Source organism: Podarcis muralis, chromosome 13 (genome assembly GCF_964188315.1).
Source record: "Podarcis muralis chromosome 13, rPodMur119.hap1.1, whole genome shotgun sequence".
Taxonomy (NCBI): Eukaryota; Metazoa; Chordata; class Lepidosauria; order Squamata; family Lacertidae; genus Podarcis; species Podarcis muralis.
In genome coordinates, this window is record NC_135667.1 from 7,326,027 (window position 1) to 7,343,365 (window position 17,339).

At 46.3% G+C, this 17,339-nt stretch overlaps 1 protein-coding gene across 4 annotated transcripts; it reads right to left on the reverse strand.

Moving 5' to 3' along the window:
* Positions 1–2,815: 2,815 nt before the first annotated feature.
* REM2 (RRAD and GEM like GTPase 2) lies at positions 2,816–15,388 on the reverse strand. Of its 4 annotated transcripts, none has more exons than XM_077916914.1 (5): positions 14,868–15,388; positions 8,212–8,498; positions 7,191–7,264; positions 4,290–4,497; positions 2,816–3,141 (listed from the first exon to the last, which is right to left on the reverse strand). In XM_077916914.1, the coding sequence occupies exons 2-5, from the start codon at positions 8,483–8,485 to the stop codon at positions 2,867–2,869; spliced, it is 831 nt and encodes a 276-aa protein (XP_077773040.1). In that variant the 5' UTR covers positions 8,486–8,498; positions 14,868–15,388; the 3' UTR covers positions 2,816–2,866. The 4 variants fall into 4 exon arrangements, with proteins under 4 accessions (XP_077773040.1, XP_028558439.2, XP_077773041.1 ...); XM_028702606.2 differs by having other exon boundaries at positions 14,792–15,381; XM_077916915.1 differs by lacking the exon at positions 14,868–15,388 and adding an exon at positions 14,614–14,709.
* Between the last annotated feature and the right edge of the window lie 1,951 nt (positions 15,389–17,339).

The following is a 17,339-nucleotide window of genomic DNA, read 5'->3' on the forward strand; positions in this document are numbered from 1 at the left end:
TTTTAAGAACACAAAGAAGAGCTTTCTGGATCAGGCCACTGACCCACCTCGTCCTATCAGCCAGCCAAATGCCTGTGAGAAACCCGCAAACAGGATTTCAGCACAACAGCATCTTCCCTGTGGTTCCCAGCAAGTGGTAATTCAAGAAGCATGACTGCCTCAGCGAAGGCAGCATTAGCCATTGTGCCTAGGAGCTGTTCATAGCCTTGTCTTCCATTAATTTGTTCAGTCCTCTTTTATAAGCCACCTTGGTTGTCGATCATTGCTGCTGCCTCCTCTGGAGCTGAGTTCCGTAGTTTAACTCGTGCATTGCACGAAGAAGTACTTTCTTTGAGTACTGACTCACTAATAGGGAATTAGTGGTGGATTTACACTGCCCTGTCGTCCAAACATTCTAATTCACGAGTCGTTCTGCGATGCTTCCTCCACTGCCGAGTCTGGAGGGGAGATCTTGCACTAAGGCACAACAAAAAAGAGGATTTTGTGGTATAAAATCCTGCAGGATTTCATCAGGAAGTTAAGGGACACATGCCAAAAGCCGTGAGCTTAGCCACCCTTTGGGTTGACCCTGATTAATTCCCTCTGGGTTCGAGAGCTTTTTTCACTCTTCTGCCTTGCGAAAATGTGATCTGACCTGCTGAGCTGAAGTTCGGTTCAGCAAAACCTTTCTTCCGATTTTTCCGTGCATCTGATCCAATTCAGTGGGTAAGATTGGATTGATTTTATTTTTTATTTCGCAAGGCACAGAATGACAAGAAAAGCGCTCTGACCCAGGGGAAACAGGCTGAGCAAAGGTGTGGATCAGCCAATCTCCCGCAAAACACTTGAGGGCAAACATGGAAAATGGGTTCACGTATAACTGCCCTGATCCGGTCGTGAACACAATGGATGTCCAGTGCGTTTGAGCTTCTCATCCTACGCCCCACCCTGCTGTCAAACGTCCATTTCTTGAGTAGGAGCTGTGCACTTCCAGGATCGCATAATTTGCATGGCCTTTCTCCTGGCTTACCACTCACTGCCTTACCTCCTGCGTTCTTCCTGCCCTCCCTGCAGCTTCCCTGCCAGTCCATCCTTTTACATCCCTTTCCTTGGTCGCTCCCCACATCCCACACCACTTTCTAACGGTTCTGAGCAACCCCTGGCCCAGACGCTACAGGTTAGAGAAATGAAGGTACTATAATAGAAAATGGCTTTAATTGGAAAATAAGCACACAGCATTTGTCAGGCACTCTACCGCAAAGTGGTTTGTTGTTTTTTTTGGCAGGTGTGGGGTGTACATATAAGGCTACATCCTTCAAATTCGTCATTTTGGAATCTGAAAGCAGTCTTCTTCCAGGAATAAAATTCCTGTCCCTTTAAGAAAAGAACCAGGCTCCAAGCTGGTTAATCATTAATTGTTCCATTTCATTATTGGTTGTAGCCTTCGAAACAAAAGGTCCAGAAAGTCAGTCAGAAGACACACACACACATCCCTGCCCCACAGTCACAAATGCTTTGAGGTTTGTGCCTTTAGTCTGCCTCTTAAAAGGGAGGTTAAAAGCTACGGCATGTGGAGAATTCTCCATCTGTAGCTGAATTGAAAAGGCTGCTGTTGCGATGGCTTCTTTAAAACGATGTGCTAGATATGGCGGTTAACTGATAATCCATCTTCCACAACGACTCTCCTTAAGGAGAGCGTGCCCTTCAGGTGGGTGATGATATTAAAAGAAAAGCATATGTGTTTGGTATTTAAAACAGCAATTCCTTTGATGAATTCCTTAATAATTTTTTTTAAAAAAAACAGAACAATTGTTTAAAAGGTGAGCATTGGCAGAGGAAGCATCATTAAGCAAACTAATTAAGCTTTCCAAAGCTGCAGTTAGCTGGCTGAAATAAGCACAGGGTTGGGGAACGCCCTTATGTGCTCTTTAAAAGTGAGGTACACAAAGCTTTAGAGGTGCTATTCCTCCACTGTGTCAATGCAATGAGATTGAAATATCCCCCAGCTGGTGCCTTTAACTACCTTTTCAAAGTTAAACATTTTAAGCAAACACAAAGCATTCCTGTTTGCTAGAGCTAGACCATACAGGAAGGGACATTCTAAAGTCGGTGCCTTTAAGCAAGGGCCTCTGAAAAGCGAGGTGCGCCGCACAACTATAGAGAAAATAAACTTCCACTATTTTATATCCTCTTCGGTAAATGTACGGACGCAGAGGGCAGCAAAAAACAGCACCTCTAAAAATACCTCCTAAGATATAGCAAAGTAGCACGACAGATAAGGCTTTGCGAAAAGAGTCTAGGGGCCATTTGTTTACATACACAGCAGACGTAACGTTTCACTCTAGAGTTAGTGCCTTGGGGGAAAAAATCTTGTCCCATGAGAGATTATGGGCACCTGAGCGTCACGGACGAGAAAGGAACAGAAATCCCGAATAAAAGTCCTGAGTCTCTTGACTGAAGCGTTTTGTACCAGTTGGGCACCTTTAGGACAGACACCCTTAAAGGCAGACAAGAAAATAAATCCCACAAGAGTGCCACGAGCAATATTGAAAAAGCGAGAGGCACGTGAGTTTGGAGAGCAGGTGTCTCCAGGTCCTGTAAAGCATACTGTATATTAAATGTGTGTTTTTTTGTAAAACTTGTTTGTTTGAGAAGCCCTCTCAAGGAGCCAAGCTGCTGCACAGGAGCAAATAGTTTGTTCGGTTATGCATTGAAGATGATGGGAGGAGAGCTGAGCCAAGGAGGACTTTGGGAGCTTTGCTATGTTTGGGAACTGCCCCTGGGTCGACGTGGCTGCTCTCCTGAGCTCGATGCAGCTGAGGGTAAGGGGAGTGTTTCCTTTCATCGCAGAGATTTCTGGCATGCTGGCAATGGGGAGCCATAGGGCTCATAGCACTGAAAGGTCGTTGCAGGATTTTGACCTCTGCTTGAAGAAGCGTCCATTCCTCGGCACCAGGCTAGAGAGGAAGCGTTTGGCTTTCTTGGTGAGGCTCTCGCGCCGGCCCCCGGCCCCTTCCCTGCTGAAGCCATCGCCCTCGCGCCGACGGCGGCGCAGCCGAATCTGCCGCACGACGCCTTCGAAGAGCTCCTCCGTGTTGTGATGCAGCACCGCGGACGTCTCGATGTGCTTGCAGTTCATCATGACAGCCAGGCTGCGGCCCTCTAGATATGGAGGCAAGAAACATGAGAAAATAAACCATACCATATGTGGTGGACATGTCCAGAGATCAAAATTTTTTGGGAGATGATCCATGAAGAGATTAAAAAATGGATAAAAGTATCATATATCAAAAGGGCAGAAGCATATTTACTAGGAATCTTGAGTAAGGATATCCCCAAAGACAAAATTAACATCTTGATGAACGTTGGTAGCCAGTCATTGGAAAGGAAATTGCCGTATTTTTCACTCTATAAGATGCACCAGACCACAAGACTCACCTAGTTTTTGGAGGAGGAAAACAAGAAAAAAAAAGATTCTGAATCTCAGAAGCCAGAACAGCAAGAGAGATCGCTGCGCAGTGAAAGCAGCAATCCCTCTTGCTGTTCTGGCTTCTGGGATAGCTGCGCAGCCTGCATTTGCTCCATATGACGCACACACATTTCCCCTTACTTTTTAGGAGGGAAAAAGTGAGTCTTATAGAGCAAAAATTACGGTATATCCCAACAAAAGGGGAATGGTTATGTAAACTATGTGAGTACCTGGAGTTAGCAAAATTGACGGATTTAATAAGGCATAAATCAAAAGCTATAATTCAGAAACGATGGGAATGCTTAAATGAATATTTATACAAGCAGGGCTCAAATACGAAAGTTTGGTTGTGCCTGGACTAACCTTGTGAAGAGTAGAGAACATAAATATTTGACTGACTATGAAAGAATCTAAGGAAGGGAAATGATTGAAGAACAGATGTAAAGGTTAATGCGGTGGAAGTCTTTTATAATATTTTAACTAAGATTTATATATTGTAATGTTTGAAGCATGAATTTGGTAATATGGGTTACAAAAAGTATTTTTTTTTTTAGTTTTTAGTTTGTATTTTGGAAAATATGTATATAAACGTGTTTATAGTGTGATGCATTGTTCTTTGTTTATCTTTCGTTGTCTTTCTCTTTTCTTGTAAAATTCAATAAAAAATTAAAAATGAAATGAAAAGGAGAAAATAAGCGAGCAAACAATTCTCCTGGGTTCCTTCTCCTGCCTCGGCCTCTCAGAAAGAATGAATTATTCCAAAATGGTAGACCGGAAGCCACCTGGATAGTGCGCAGACGATCTCCCCACTGTTTAGGGAGTGGCGCCTCTGGCAACTCACCTTCGCGTGAGACCTCCCGGGATCGCGCCAAGTCGCTCTTGTTCCCCACCAGGATAATAGGGGGGTCTGTCCGAGGACACCCAGCCCGTAGGCTCAGCAGGGTGGGGGGGACCCGTGTGAAGCTGCGGCGATCGGTCACCGAGAAAACCAACAGGAAGGCGTCTCCCGTCTGCAGGCAGGATTCCTGCATCCAGCCTCCGGGATCTCCCTGCGGAGAAAAGTTTGCAGGGAGGGAAGAGGTCAAAGTCAGGAAAAGTGAGGGCATGTGCATGTCCAGATCAGGGGCTGCCAACCTTTGTTTGACAACGAGCATTCTGGGGGAAGTGCCGCGGGCGCCGGTCACAAAATGGCCGCTGTTGGGGGTGTGGCATAATAAGACAAAATGGCTTCCCACCTGAACAAAAGACAGGACCACAATATGGGGGGGGGGACCCACTCCTGCCTCCCAAACAGTGCCTGTCATATATTGGGGGCGGGGGGGGGGGGGCTTGGAAGGGAAATTTACTGAGAGCCACGCTGCTGTGGATTATTTGGTGATTCTATCCAGTTATAGTTCACAGCTACATACAGAATCTATTGTTATAGACATTTCCCCTGTTAAATCTTAGCTAGTAAATCATGCAATTTTTATTTTTCTATATCTGTATGTGATTTTAAAAAAACCAGACACACAGAGAAATTGTTCTGAAGGGAAAAAAAGTTTTGGAAGTCGTAACGAGCAACATGTTCAAAGAGGCAACCTCTTTCTCTACAAGAGCTATCTGCATTTTTTGTATACGTGGATGATATTAAACAGAATTACGTTAACCAAAGCTGCACCTTTTAAATATATTGGAAAGTGTAATGGATCAATCCAGCAGGTTACCAGAGTGAATGTGGCAGCGATATTAACCGGGGTGGCTGTTGAATGTTTCTGATTGGTGTGTTTGGATACTGGAAAGTTCAGATAAACAGGAGTGTGTTATTCACATTTTTTTATTACAGTATAATTATTCGCATCTCACCTTTAAGGATACGAATTGTTCCAAGGTGACTTACAACTTACAAGTCAAAACACAATAATCAAAATTGCAATTAAGATAATATTGAAACATATAGCAGCTCCTCAGGATCCTTCCCTGGGCCCTTCCGAATTGGCAGCCACGGGAGGGGAGAAGACATGCAGGTATTTGAAAATGGCAAGATTTTGATAATCAAGGAATTTGGATAATTGTAATGCAGATAATGGAGGTTCTATTGCTTATTCTCCTTGGCAGTTGGATACACTCTCCATGTATTTGCATAATGGCACTGTATGCTGCTATCAAGCCGCCCAAGAATGCTGCCAGTTTCCAGAACAATTTGCATATTCGTGCATGTCAGTGGTATACACCCCCGCCTGACTCCCAAACGGCTGTGTTAATTTAATATGGATTTGCATAAATTTGCATACCACTCTCCCTCACTTCAGGGATGCTGTGCAATTTTGGAACGCATTTCCATGCAAACGAGATGCTAAAACAAAACAATAATAAAACAAGGCAATTCCATCCGGTTGTCTAGCTTTGCGTAAATCTTAGGAATAATTGCATATGTTCATCATAACCATGCCATGATTTTTTTTGCATAATTTTGCCTTGTTTCCATTTGCCCCTTGCAGTAACCAAGAGCTGCAGAGAAAACTGCCCTTGCCAACCGGAAATCCCACTCCACAATCTCTAAAACATTCCGATATTGCCTAGCATTGCCCACAATATTCTCTAAGCCTTAAGATCTAGAAAACTGGTTCAAATAAACAGTAACAACAGAGATTCTCAGAATGCTGGATTTGTAACTGACTGAGAATTTCTGTAGACCTGAAAAATTGTGGAATACCCCAATTTTGAAAACAGAAAACCAGGGCAGATGCTGGAGCCACCTGTGTAAATACTCTCAATCTCATCAGGATGAAGCCTGCTATGTTCTGTGCTAGACTGGTTAGATTGGGCTGTCACCCATTTAAAGATACATATTACCATTCGTGGGGCAATGAATCCACTTTGGAAGATGGGTGGCTCACAAAATGCTGTTTGGAGAGGAAGAGTAAATTCCCCTCCCATGCCGCTACAGTCCCAATCCACCCCTTCTGCTCCTGATGACAGCTGTACGTTAAAACTAAAAGGAATGAGAGATCAAATCACAAGTCTCCATTGTATGGTCCGGTTACAAGTTTGGATTCAGTCATCATGCCTTTGCTTATGAACAACAGCTTTGAAGACCAGAGCACATTTTCTGTGGGTGGTATTCAGATAAGACATACCCAAAGTAAACCCACTTGAAAGGAACAAAACATGATGATGTTAGGCCCGTTAATTTCGGTGGGTCTGCACTGAGTAAAACTTCATTGACTATATCACCTTTTGTTGTTTTGGATTACAAGTGGTCTGTGTCCCAGCAGATGCTTATTTTAGAATCAAAGGCGTTCCTTCGTTTGTGTGTAAGAGATAACTCTATATGGTCATGCCTTCCATCTTATGGTTGACACAACTACTTGCATTAATAATAAATTTTAAAATGTTTCCGGTGTTGCAAGATTTATCAGCTTTTAGATGGGATGAGAAGAGAAGACTCCCTGGAAAAGACCCTGATGTTGGGAAAGATGGAGGGCCCAAGGAGAAGGGGACGACAGAGGACGAGATGGTTGGACAGTGTTCTCCAAGCTACCTGCATGAGTTTGACCAAACTGTGCGAGGCAGTGGAAGACAGGAGTGCCTGGCGTGCTCTGGTCCAGGGGGTCATGAAGAGTTGGACACAACTAAACACCTAAACAACAACAAAGATGGGATGGAGAACTTTTTGCTGTAATATTTCTCCCCCTGCTGGGGATGACGCTCTGGGTACCTCCCATCTCAATGGGTAGGAAAGTGACTGAAATGTACCTACCTGGTCCCAGATGTCGTATAATATTAGAGTGACTTCTTCATCATCTACGTAGAAATTTCTTTCGTAGGAATCCTCTGAGGGAATAAAAGAAATGTGGAGGGGGAAAGAAAGGGAGGGGAAAGGAGGTTTAGTATAGCTTGAGTATTGCCTTACAAACTATTGCCAGATATGTCTGTACCATCAAATATCCACTTTGTGGCTGATTTGTCAAGTTATATGGGTAGAATGTGACCATATTCTATTCAAAGGAGGGACTAAATTAGCCATGGCCATTAATTTCAGTGGCTCTGCTCTGAGTAGGACTAACTGCAATCCTATACACTTAATAGTTGGGAAAGTTAAAGGGAGCCTAGGAGAGCCTTCTGGGTATAAATGTGGGGTAGGAATTAGATAAATGAAATTATTTTTTGAGAAATATCTCAAGGTAGTGTACCCCTCACCGAGTCACAATTTCCAGCAACCTTTAGCATACATCCTGCCCATTATTTATTTGCAAGTGTGCTTTGAAGGCTTAGTGTGTACGCAGCCTGAGACACAAACACACACTCTATGTATATTACATGATATCAGGTTTTTAAGATAGCAGCGATTTGAAACTTTTCCAGAAGATCTATCCCAGCTTCCCATACTTTCCCCCCTCAGGATTTTAAGAAAATCACCAGCGCAAAGTCAATTCCCACAGCCGTCACTTTGAAATTCTGGCCCAACAGCTTAAATTCAACACAAAACCTCCATTTATCTGGAGAGTTTTGACCTTCCCTTTCCTCAACAACAATGCTATGGAAGGCAGAAATTCAACAGGTGAATGGAGAGCAGGATGCTGGGACTTGATGGGCCTTTGGTCTGATCCAATATGGCTATTTAAATCGATAAAAATAAAATGTCCTCAGGTGGAGCACACCGTTCTCTCCTGTTCCCCTTCTGCTGCATGTATGGCAAGAAAAGCAGGGCCTCTTGAACTTCTGCTGTTTTGCAGAGTGAAATATTGCAAGGCCATCCCCTGGCATCTTCTTGGGCTCACCTGTGTGCTCTTCCTCGTGGTGGGGGCCCCCTCTAAGGCCTCCAAAGATGGCCGCCAAGGTGGTCTTCCCCACCCCGCTCTCGCCAAGCAACATGACTTTGTAGGGGCCGCGTCCTCCTGCGGGGCTGGCCCCCCCAGTGCTTCCCACTTCGGGGGAGCTGGGGGGAGAGTCCAGTTCGTCCACCGCCGACGCCCTCACCAGCTGGTGCTTGATGGGCAAAGGCATGCTCCCACGACGAGGTCCGGCACCCGCCAGCGCCGAGGGCAACGTCATGGTGGACGGCAAGCTGCAAGAACGGGGCGAGATGCGCAAGAGGGTCAGAGCATTTCAGCACCAGGACACATCATGCACACAAAACATTTTCAGGCGCGATTCAGGCCACTGAAACCACTCAGGCTCAGGGGTCAGATAACTCCTCACCCTCCAACATTTCTCCAAAGGAAACAGGGACATCCTAAGGGAAATGTGGGAGCTTCCACGATCAAATCAGAAACCGGGTCGGCTTCTCTAAATCCGGGACTGTCCCTGGAAAATAGGGACGCTTGGAGGGTCTGAGGTTGCCTGGGACCCAGATAGCTGAGTTATCTTTGGTCACAACTGCCCCATGCGTTTAAAGCACATTTATGCCACTTCATGGCTTCCTCCAAAGGATCCTGGGAACTGTAGGCTACCTCACGGAGGCACCATTCGCAGCACCCTTAACAAACTACAGTTCCCAAGATTCTTGAGGAGAAGCCCTGTGCTTTAAATGGACTCTTAAATAGCTTTTTAAACCCAGAATGTATTGGTTTTGTGATGCCGTTTTCATTCTTGTTATTTGTATTTTATAACGTTGTTTATTTTTATGATACTTGTGTGGTTCTTCTTCACTCACTGGCTCTTTACCACAGAAAAGGACAGTCTGGGAAAGCGAATAGATCCCATTAATTTTACCACGGGGTGTAGAGCAGGGGTCGGCAACCTAAGGCCCATGGGCCACAAGTGGCCCATGGGGGGGGCGTTTAACCGGCCCACGAGCCGCCCTTGAACCGAGCTGCCCACTCAGCGAGTCCCTGCGCGCTGTGCTAAACCGGCGTAGCATGGCGTGGGGACTCGCTTCCCTGGCGCCAGAAATCACGTCTGTGCAGATGCCGGAAATCGCCGGAAATCACGGGTGTGGGCGCTCATACGAGCGCGCAATCCAGCCCACAGAGGGATCTCTGCTGGAGTGAACCAGCCCAGGCGAGGAAAACCTTGCCAATCGCTGATGTAGAGATATCAAAAGGTTGTCCAAAGATACTCAGTGTACTCTCTGCCCCAAAAATAATGTGTGAAAAAGAAGGAATATGGAAAATGTTGTGGGTTTTGTTTGCTTGCCCTTTTGTAGCTGAGATGTCCACAAGTATCTCTGAGGAAATCTTGAGTTATCTCTAAATGGTAAACATTATTTTCATCACAGCACCATGCCGCACACAGAATACCAACTAGGCTCGTGTGCCTGGCTAATAGCACACATTCTCTGAGGCAATGCCTATGTTCCCACGTGGTATTTTATGGCTAGCAAAATACAAATATATTCACCAGGGGTCAAAACAAAAAAATTCCTTCCAGTAGCACCTTAAAGACCAACTAAGTTAGTTGGTCACCAGGGGTGTGACAGAGGGAGAAGGAGGGAAGGATGCTGAGTGCACACCATTCATTTACAACCCATTTACCTCTTTAACAGTCATGGCTTCTCCCCCCAAAATACTGGGAACTGTAGTTTACCCCCACAGAGCTACAATTCCCAGCTCCTTTCATAATGCACAGTTCCCAGCATTCCTGTGTGTGTGTGTGTGTGTGTGTGTGTGTGTGTTTGAAATCTATGTTGTGTATGTAGCCAAAGCGTGTGCAATACCGTGTATCTGTTCTGCAGCTTTTCAACATGACACAACACACAATCATGCTTTGGTTAGAAGCACCAAACTCCTCTTTCACACACACCATAGAGACACAGTAAAGCACATAAAAAATGCACATCTCTCTCACACAAACAAGCACATTTTCTCTACCTCCCTCTCTTGCACATTCTCTACTTCACAAACACATTAAAACTACCCATATTGCAGAGTATAAAGACAGGCAGGCAGACACAATATTCAATGGTCTCTTTGCTTATTCAAAACATTTACACTCTGTCTTTCCTCCATGAGCTCAAGGCAGTTAATCACGCAAGTGAAAATAATGGTGGAATTTGATACATGTCTGTATAGAAGACTGCCAGTTACCAGGGACTGCTAAGCTGAAGGAGACCTGGGGTCCCTGGGAGGATACACCCCCTTTTCTCCCAGAAATTACATCAGGGCAGGAAACAGACCAGCTTGGCCCCATCCATTGGCCAGTGAAGGTTCAGCTGCTCAAACGCTTGCTTTCCTCTTCCCTCCCCAATCGTTATTCCTTTTGGATCATGACTCAAGATTGTGAACCTGCAGGCAGGGGCTGGTGTACTTTTTAATATACGTAAGTGCTTTAAAATTTGTGGGTACTTTGTAAGTGTCAAATGAAAATTTAAAAATGTAATAATATTTCTACTAAACAAGTGAGCATGGGGCAGCAGGCTTAGTTTGCGATTTTAATTAACAATTTAATCGCCTTCAACGAAGCAGCCATAAAACACTAAGAAGAGAAACAGTACAGCAATCATTATATTAATTAAACATAATTAAACCATAGCAATTGCTACGGCTTTTATCCAATGCTAGTCCTGCTGTGTCATTGAAGTGAATGGACATGACTTAGGTTAGTGGGTCTAATCTAGCTGGATACAACTTGTCACTTCCAAAAATGGAGCAACAATTTATATCTGTCCTCCCTCGAAAGAGATAAGATTTTGGAGTGTCATAAGTAAAGCTATTTCAGATGCTACAAGGCAGGCTTCCCTTTGGAGGGAGCCACTGAAAAAAAGGCCCTTTCCCTTTTCCAAATCAGGAATATTTCTGGGCGATACAGCACACACAGGAGGATCTCTGATTATGACGATCTTGATAGGGAAGCAGGTTCCCATAGGAAAAGGTGGGTCAAGTCTCATTCGCTGCTCCATGGGAAATAAATGGCTTTTCAGAGACACCCGGTGTTGAAGCTTTGGTGTCTGAATTGGCACATAGAATTTTCTCCAGGGTTGACCCTTGCGTAGTTTGACATGTGTGGCGGGGTATTGCCATCCCTCGTAGCTTGGCTCGCTTTCTTGAGCTACCAGGCACCTGGGGGTCTATTTCTGTTCTTCAGTTGTGGTTTGCATATGGGCCTCTCTCTTTCTAAGTCAGGGGAGTGTGAGTAAGTGAAGCTGCTCTCCCACCCCGCTGCTTTTTCCTTTCCACCTTGCAGACCTCCTGTTCTGCAATACAGACAGAAATTCAACTGGCAGAGCTTTCTCTAGGTTGGAGATGCAATAACGGAATACATTTTGCCTGGCGTGCAGTTTGTACAAGGCAGAGGAGGAGCTTTGCTGGGGTAGGGGGTGGGGTGGCCATCTTAAAAGGACAGGTGGGAACAGCATCCTGGCTTTGGGCAGAAAAGTGGACTGCTTTTACAGCTTTCTAATTCCACACAACACAGCAATAAACACACCTTCGGGGACAGCCAGGGCCTGCTGATAAAACCCACATGCGCTCCCCTGCTTAGAAGCATGTACAAATAGAATGAGAGAGAGAGAGAGCAAACACAAACGCCTTCTGCTCACATGGGACAGACACACCCACAGAAAGACACCAGCATTGACACCAGCACAGGGAGACGGTGTCAGTTTGACACCAATACACAACTGGACTGCATCTCATGTGCATATGGTCCCTGGGGAAACACACCAATACTTGTGGCAGTGTCACAATGCAGGCGCGCACACACCGGCACGATTGCCATGTGCCTGCAAATGCCATGCATGCTTGGGTTAAAACTATATCCTCATTTGATCCACCTGATGGATTCAGTAGACACCGAAACACAGAGGCAGCCAAAACTAACATGTTCTCTGTGTATGCACATCGACAGAGGGCATGTGCGCGCACGCAACTGCACACCGTGGCTGTATACACACACCGTGTGTATTGACTGCATTTATAGCCCAGCCCACCTTCCTCCCAAAGGAGCCGAGGGTGGCAAACAAGGGGTTAAACAATAAGCATATCTTGGAAACCGATTCAGGCACAGATGCAAAGTGGGAAAGACTTCAGATTCAAAGGCTTGTTGAAGATGTTCGGGTTCAGCAAGCACCGAGAAGACAACAGAGATGGTGCACATCTGATGGTCAAGGGGGAGACATTCCAAAGGGCAGGTGGAACAACACTAAAAGTCCGTTTTCTTCATTGTGTGGAACGGACCTCCTGATAAGGTGGTGCCTGCAGGAAGCCCTCAGCTGTAGATCTAGCGGGCGTATAAGGGGTGAGACAATATTTCAGGTGTCCTGGTCCCACACTGTGTATAGACCAAACTAGCACCTTGACCTTATAGCCTGGTAGCTAATTGTACCACCCCTACAGAATACTGGGAACTGTAGTTCACCCCTAACAGAGCTGCAATTCCACTTGTCAAACTACAGTTCCCAGGATTCTATGGGAGAAGCCATATGCACCGTGCGCACACAGCTTCAGACTCAAAACATAGCTGAGGTTTAAGCTGGCATCACAATGCATCTCTCAGGCACCCAAATATGTGATGCATAGGTTGTCTACTGAACACTGAAGGAATATGGAGGCATGCACAGTAACACCACACAGACACACTGACATTCCTCACTCTGTGAGCCTAAAAGCAGAGATAATACCATTCCAAACATCAATACTTACACAAACCTAATTATCCTCCATTTCATTGACTACTGGAATGACAGGCGTCTACGGCATGTCACTCACGACCCCGTGAGCCGCAAGAACAAAGAGCCAACCCAAATATAGCTGCACCATCGGGACATGGGTTAGAATCACAGAATTGTAGGCTTGGAAGGGACCCCAGCGGTCATCTAGTCCAACCCCCTTCAATGCAGGGATCCAGTGCTAAAGAATCCCTCACAGATCTCTGCCATCCAATCTCTGCTTAAAAACCTCCGAGGAAGGAGACTCCACCACCTTCCGAGGGAGTCCATTCCACTGTCAAACGCTTCTTGCCGTTGGAAAGTTCTTTCTAATATTTAGCTGGAAGCTCCTTCGTTGCAAATTGAATCCGTTGGTTCAGGTCCTACCCTTTAGATATTTGAAGATGGCTATCTTATCACCTCTCAGTCTTCTCCTCTCCAGTCTAAGAACATGCAACTCCCTCAACCATTCTTCATAAGGCTTGGTTTCCAGACCCTTTGTCAAAGCGGTGTTGTGTACTGCAACTACTTCTGCATGAGGACCCATGGCACACTCGCTGTGGAAGCACCAACCTCACCGATGGCACAGACACACTCTTTTATCTGCACGAGCCCTCTCGTTCCTTACGAACGCTGCTTGCAAGTGAGGTTACACGCACCCACACCCAGCGCAGACAATGTGCGTGTCCTCAAACACCACCATAAAACCAGGAACACGAACATTAAATTGTACTTTTGGCTGTTGCACACCAAAGCACATGCCAATCGTTTCTCCCAGTTTGCAGCTCTGAGCGGTGGGAGGAAACCGGTTGCCTAAAAGGGTCCTCCAGTGCGGCTACCACATCAGACAACTTACGACAAACTCGTGAACATTGTGACAACACTGGCGAGCACTGCACATCAGACCCATCGGATTTGACTAGATTCTTACTTGGGAGGCAAAATCCACCACGCACCATAAAGGCGAATTCAGCTGAGCTGAGATGGACTGTCTGAATTGTATTCTCAGTGGTACTCAGTTGTCTGAAGGAGCCCATGTGGTGGGTTTGATCATCTCCCTTTACCCCCCCCCACTCCACCCCCCCCCCCAGCTTGCCAAAATCTACCTTGCTGGAAGTGTTGGAATCCTTTAGGGCAATTAGGGTGCCTTTTCCCACCAAACTGGTATGATGGGAGCAAGGTGGAATAGAGTTCAAATATCCGCAATGGTTTCGTGCAAAATTCCAAGTCAGAAAAGTGCGCCGGCTGGCACATCAGTTTAATAACCGCTTAGATTGTGGCAGGAGCGTTTGCAGTCAGGCGACAGCCTACTTTGTTGGATGCCCGAGTCGAAGATGGGGGCTTTTGACTGTCCTCATGTCTCCGACAGAGGCATTCATTCTCTGCCATGTTCTCCGCTCATACCCACGCCGGCTGGCACACTCATCAGTGCAACAATGCCGGTTTTGGCACACGCTGTCTCTCACAGACATCTGCTGGAGACACGGCGACAAAGGCACAATACCCTGTGGAGGGGACAAACCCCTGGCTCCCACATCGCCTCCCCCCACTTACACCCCACCCCACACACACCAGAGAGCCTTTATACCCAGCTTACTGCTTGCTTTTGAATGGTGGTAAAATGGGGGCCTTTCACCCCTTGGAAGATCTGCCTTCCTCCTCCTCCTCCTCCCTCTCTTTGCCTCCAGAGCTGCCAGCTAAGCCACCCTTTTAAAACCCCTTCCCCTCCTTTATTAAAAACAAAAAAGCAGGAAAAATAAATAATGCAAACAAACCTGGGAATGCCCCGCCCTGGAGGAGAGTCGCACATGTTTGGAAACTGCCAGGCCGGTTCCGTGTCCCCAAACCCACCTGTTCGCGAAACGCCAAGACCCAGAGGTGAGGATGCCAAATTCTGGAGGGGATCCCAGGTTATGCCCACGGCTCCCTGCAGCCCAAATGTGGAGGGAGGGAGGAAAGGAAGGAAGGAAGGGGGAGAATTAGCAGGAGGGATGTGTTTGGATGATAGGCAGGTGGACCTAGGCGAAGGGGGTGTGTTTATGGAGAGGGGAGAGCGTGGAGGGGGGGAGAGAGAAAGAGGGAGAGAGAAAGAGGCTGTAAATGATTGGAGGATGGGTGGAGAGGGAGGGAGGGGGAGAAAGGTGCACGGAGGGAGGCACAGCCAGATGGGAAGCAAGATTAGGGCATGTATATGGGGGATTAAGGAAGCCTATGTGTCTGTGGATGGGTTGGCAAATTGCTAGGCAGGAACATTTGCACTGGGAACGGATCAATAGGCTGATTAATTTTAGGGGACGAGGGTGCTGGTGGATGGAGGGAGGAGAGAGACAGGCAAAGGAGAATATACACACACATCTATTCTGCCTTTCGGCTAGAAAACTCAGCTATAAAACCTAACATGATGAAAGGGTGTAAAAAGATATAGCATGGCCTTTGTTTTCCCTCCACCGAAGGAGGCAGTGTGTCTCTGAACGCCAGTTGCTGGGGGAATCACAACTGGGGAGAGCGCTGTGTTACCCAGGTCTTGCTTGTGTGGCTTCCTAGAGGCCTCTGCTTGGCCACTGTGTGAGACTAGGATTCTGGGCTAGGTGGCAGGATCCAACAGGGGTCTCCTTCGGTCCTTAATACCTTTCAGGCTTGGAGGTGCTGTGGTCGATTCCCTCTGCTGCAGGACAGGGTTACACACCCACAAGCCCCTTCCCCCTGAACAGTGTCCACAAAGAGGGTGCCAAAAATGGAGGTAAGGTGCCTTGCGGTGAAACTGCCTGTAGGCGACTCAGGGAAGCGAGCCATGCTGCGCACTGTAGGTAGAGCAATGTAGAATCAACGATAGAGGTATCTTCTTCTTCTTTGGCGATCACTCGTAGCCGAGTAAGATTGTCTTCCATAAATACAGTTTTAACAATGAGTCTGTAAGTGACTGTGGAGGCCAATTCTGGATCCACAGTGGGGACATTGGTTTCCGGGCAGGAGCCGATCATGGTGTGGATTTGCCAAGCGTGCCTTCCTCCTAGCACATTTCTCCCTTGCGTCCTGAGTTCGAGTGTCTTCAAAGCCCATGACACCTTTGGTAAAGGCTGTTCTCCAGTTGGAGTGCTCGCAGGCCAGTGTTTCCCGATTGTTGGTGTTTATACTACATTTTTTTAGATTTGCCTTGAGAGAGTCTTTAAACCTGTTTTGTCGACCGCCAGCATTACGCTTTCCATTTTTAAGTTCGGAATAGCGTAGTTGCTTTGGAAGATGATAATCAATATCAGTGTACTGGAAGAAGCAAAGATAAGAGGTATATCTGTGCGTGAGAGACCCTGAGGATTTGGAACGGTGACTCCCATCTGTTCTAGGCGTTTAAAACAGTGTCATACAACTTTATAGGGTCATGGCTTCCCCAAAAGATTACTGGGAGCTGCAGTTTGGAGAATTTTTAGAAGACCCCCCTCCCTCCTGCAGTGCTACAGATCCCAGAGTGGTCTGTCCATCTTCTCAGGGAGCTCTGTGAATTGTAGCTCTCTGAAGGGAATACAGGGATCTCCTAACAGGGGTCAGCGTCCTCAACAAACTACACTTCCCAGCAGGGTTTTTGGACTACAATCCCCATCATCCTTGACCACTGGTCCTGCAAGCTAGGGATGATGGGAGTTGTAGTCCAAGACAGCTGGCGACCCAAGTTTGGGGAACCCTGCTTCCCGGGATTATTTGGGAGGAGCATTGACTATTTAAAAATGGCGTGTCGCTGCTTGAAATGTACAGTATAGCACAAATGGGGCCAAAGAAAGAAATATGGTGTGTGTATATTTGTGTTTGTGTTTGTGTGTGTGTGTGTGTGTGTGTGTGTGTGTGGGAGGGTATTTGTTGGAAAGAGTAGAGAGTGAGAGCCTAACGCAAAGAGAGATATACTGTATATAAGATAATGAGAAAGTGAGCATGGAGGGATAAACAAAGGAGACAGATGGATGGGTGGATTAAGGGAAAGACTGATAAGGGCAATTTGTGTGATTGCGAAAGCACATTTGCAAAATATCCACTCTGCTGTAGCCAGTGCTGGTCCTGCAGCAGAGCAGACCCACTGCAGTTAATTAACATGGCTAAATTAGGTTCGTTGATTTCAGTGGGTCCACTCTAATTAGAATTGTGTATGTTTATTGGTTTGTTAAATTCGTATCCCCGCCTTCATCCCAAAGGAGCCCAGGGTGGCAAACATGGGTGCACACAAAATCAAAACAATGCATTATTATTATTATTATTATTATTACCTGCCCCTCTATTTTAAACAGCTTTAAAAATATATCCAAAACACTGATGCAGTCATCGAGGTAACTGATGATG

What these genes read in the sequence shown, in the direction of transcription:
- REM2 (XM_028702606.2), bottom strand. Translation starts at nt 14,826, where the DNA reads ATGTGCGACTCTCCTCCAGGGCGGGGCATTCCCAG. An exon ending in CCAGGGCGGGGCATTCCCAG is followed by an intron (nt 8,499 to 14,791) that starts GTTTGTTTGCAT and finishes CCGTTCTTGCAG; the next exon opens with CTTGCCGTCCACCATGACGT. An exon ending in TATACGACATCTGGGACCAG is followed by an intron (nt 4,498 to 7,190) that starts GTAGGTACATTT and finishes TTTTCTCCGCAG; the next exon opens with GGAGATCCCGGAGGCTGGAT.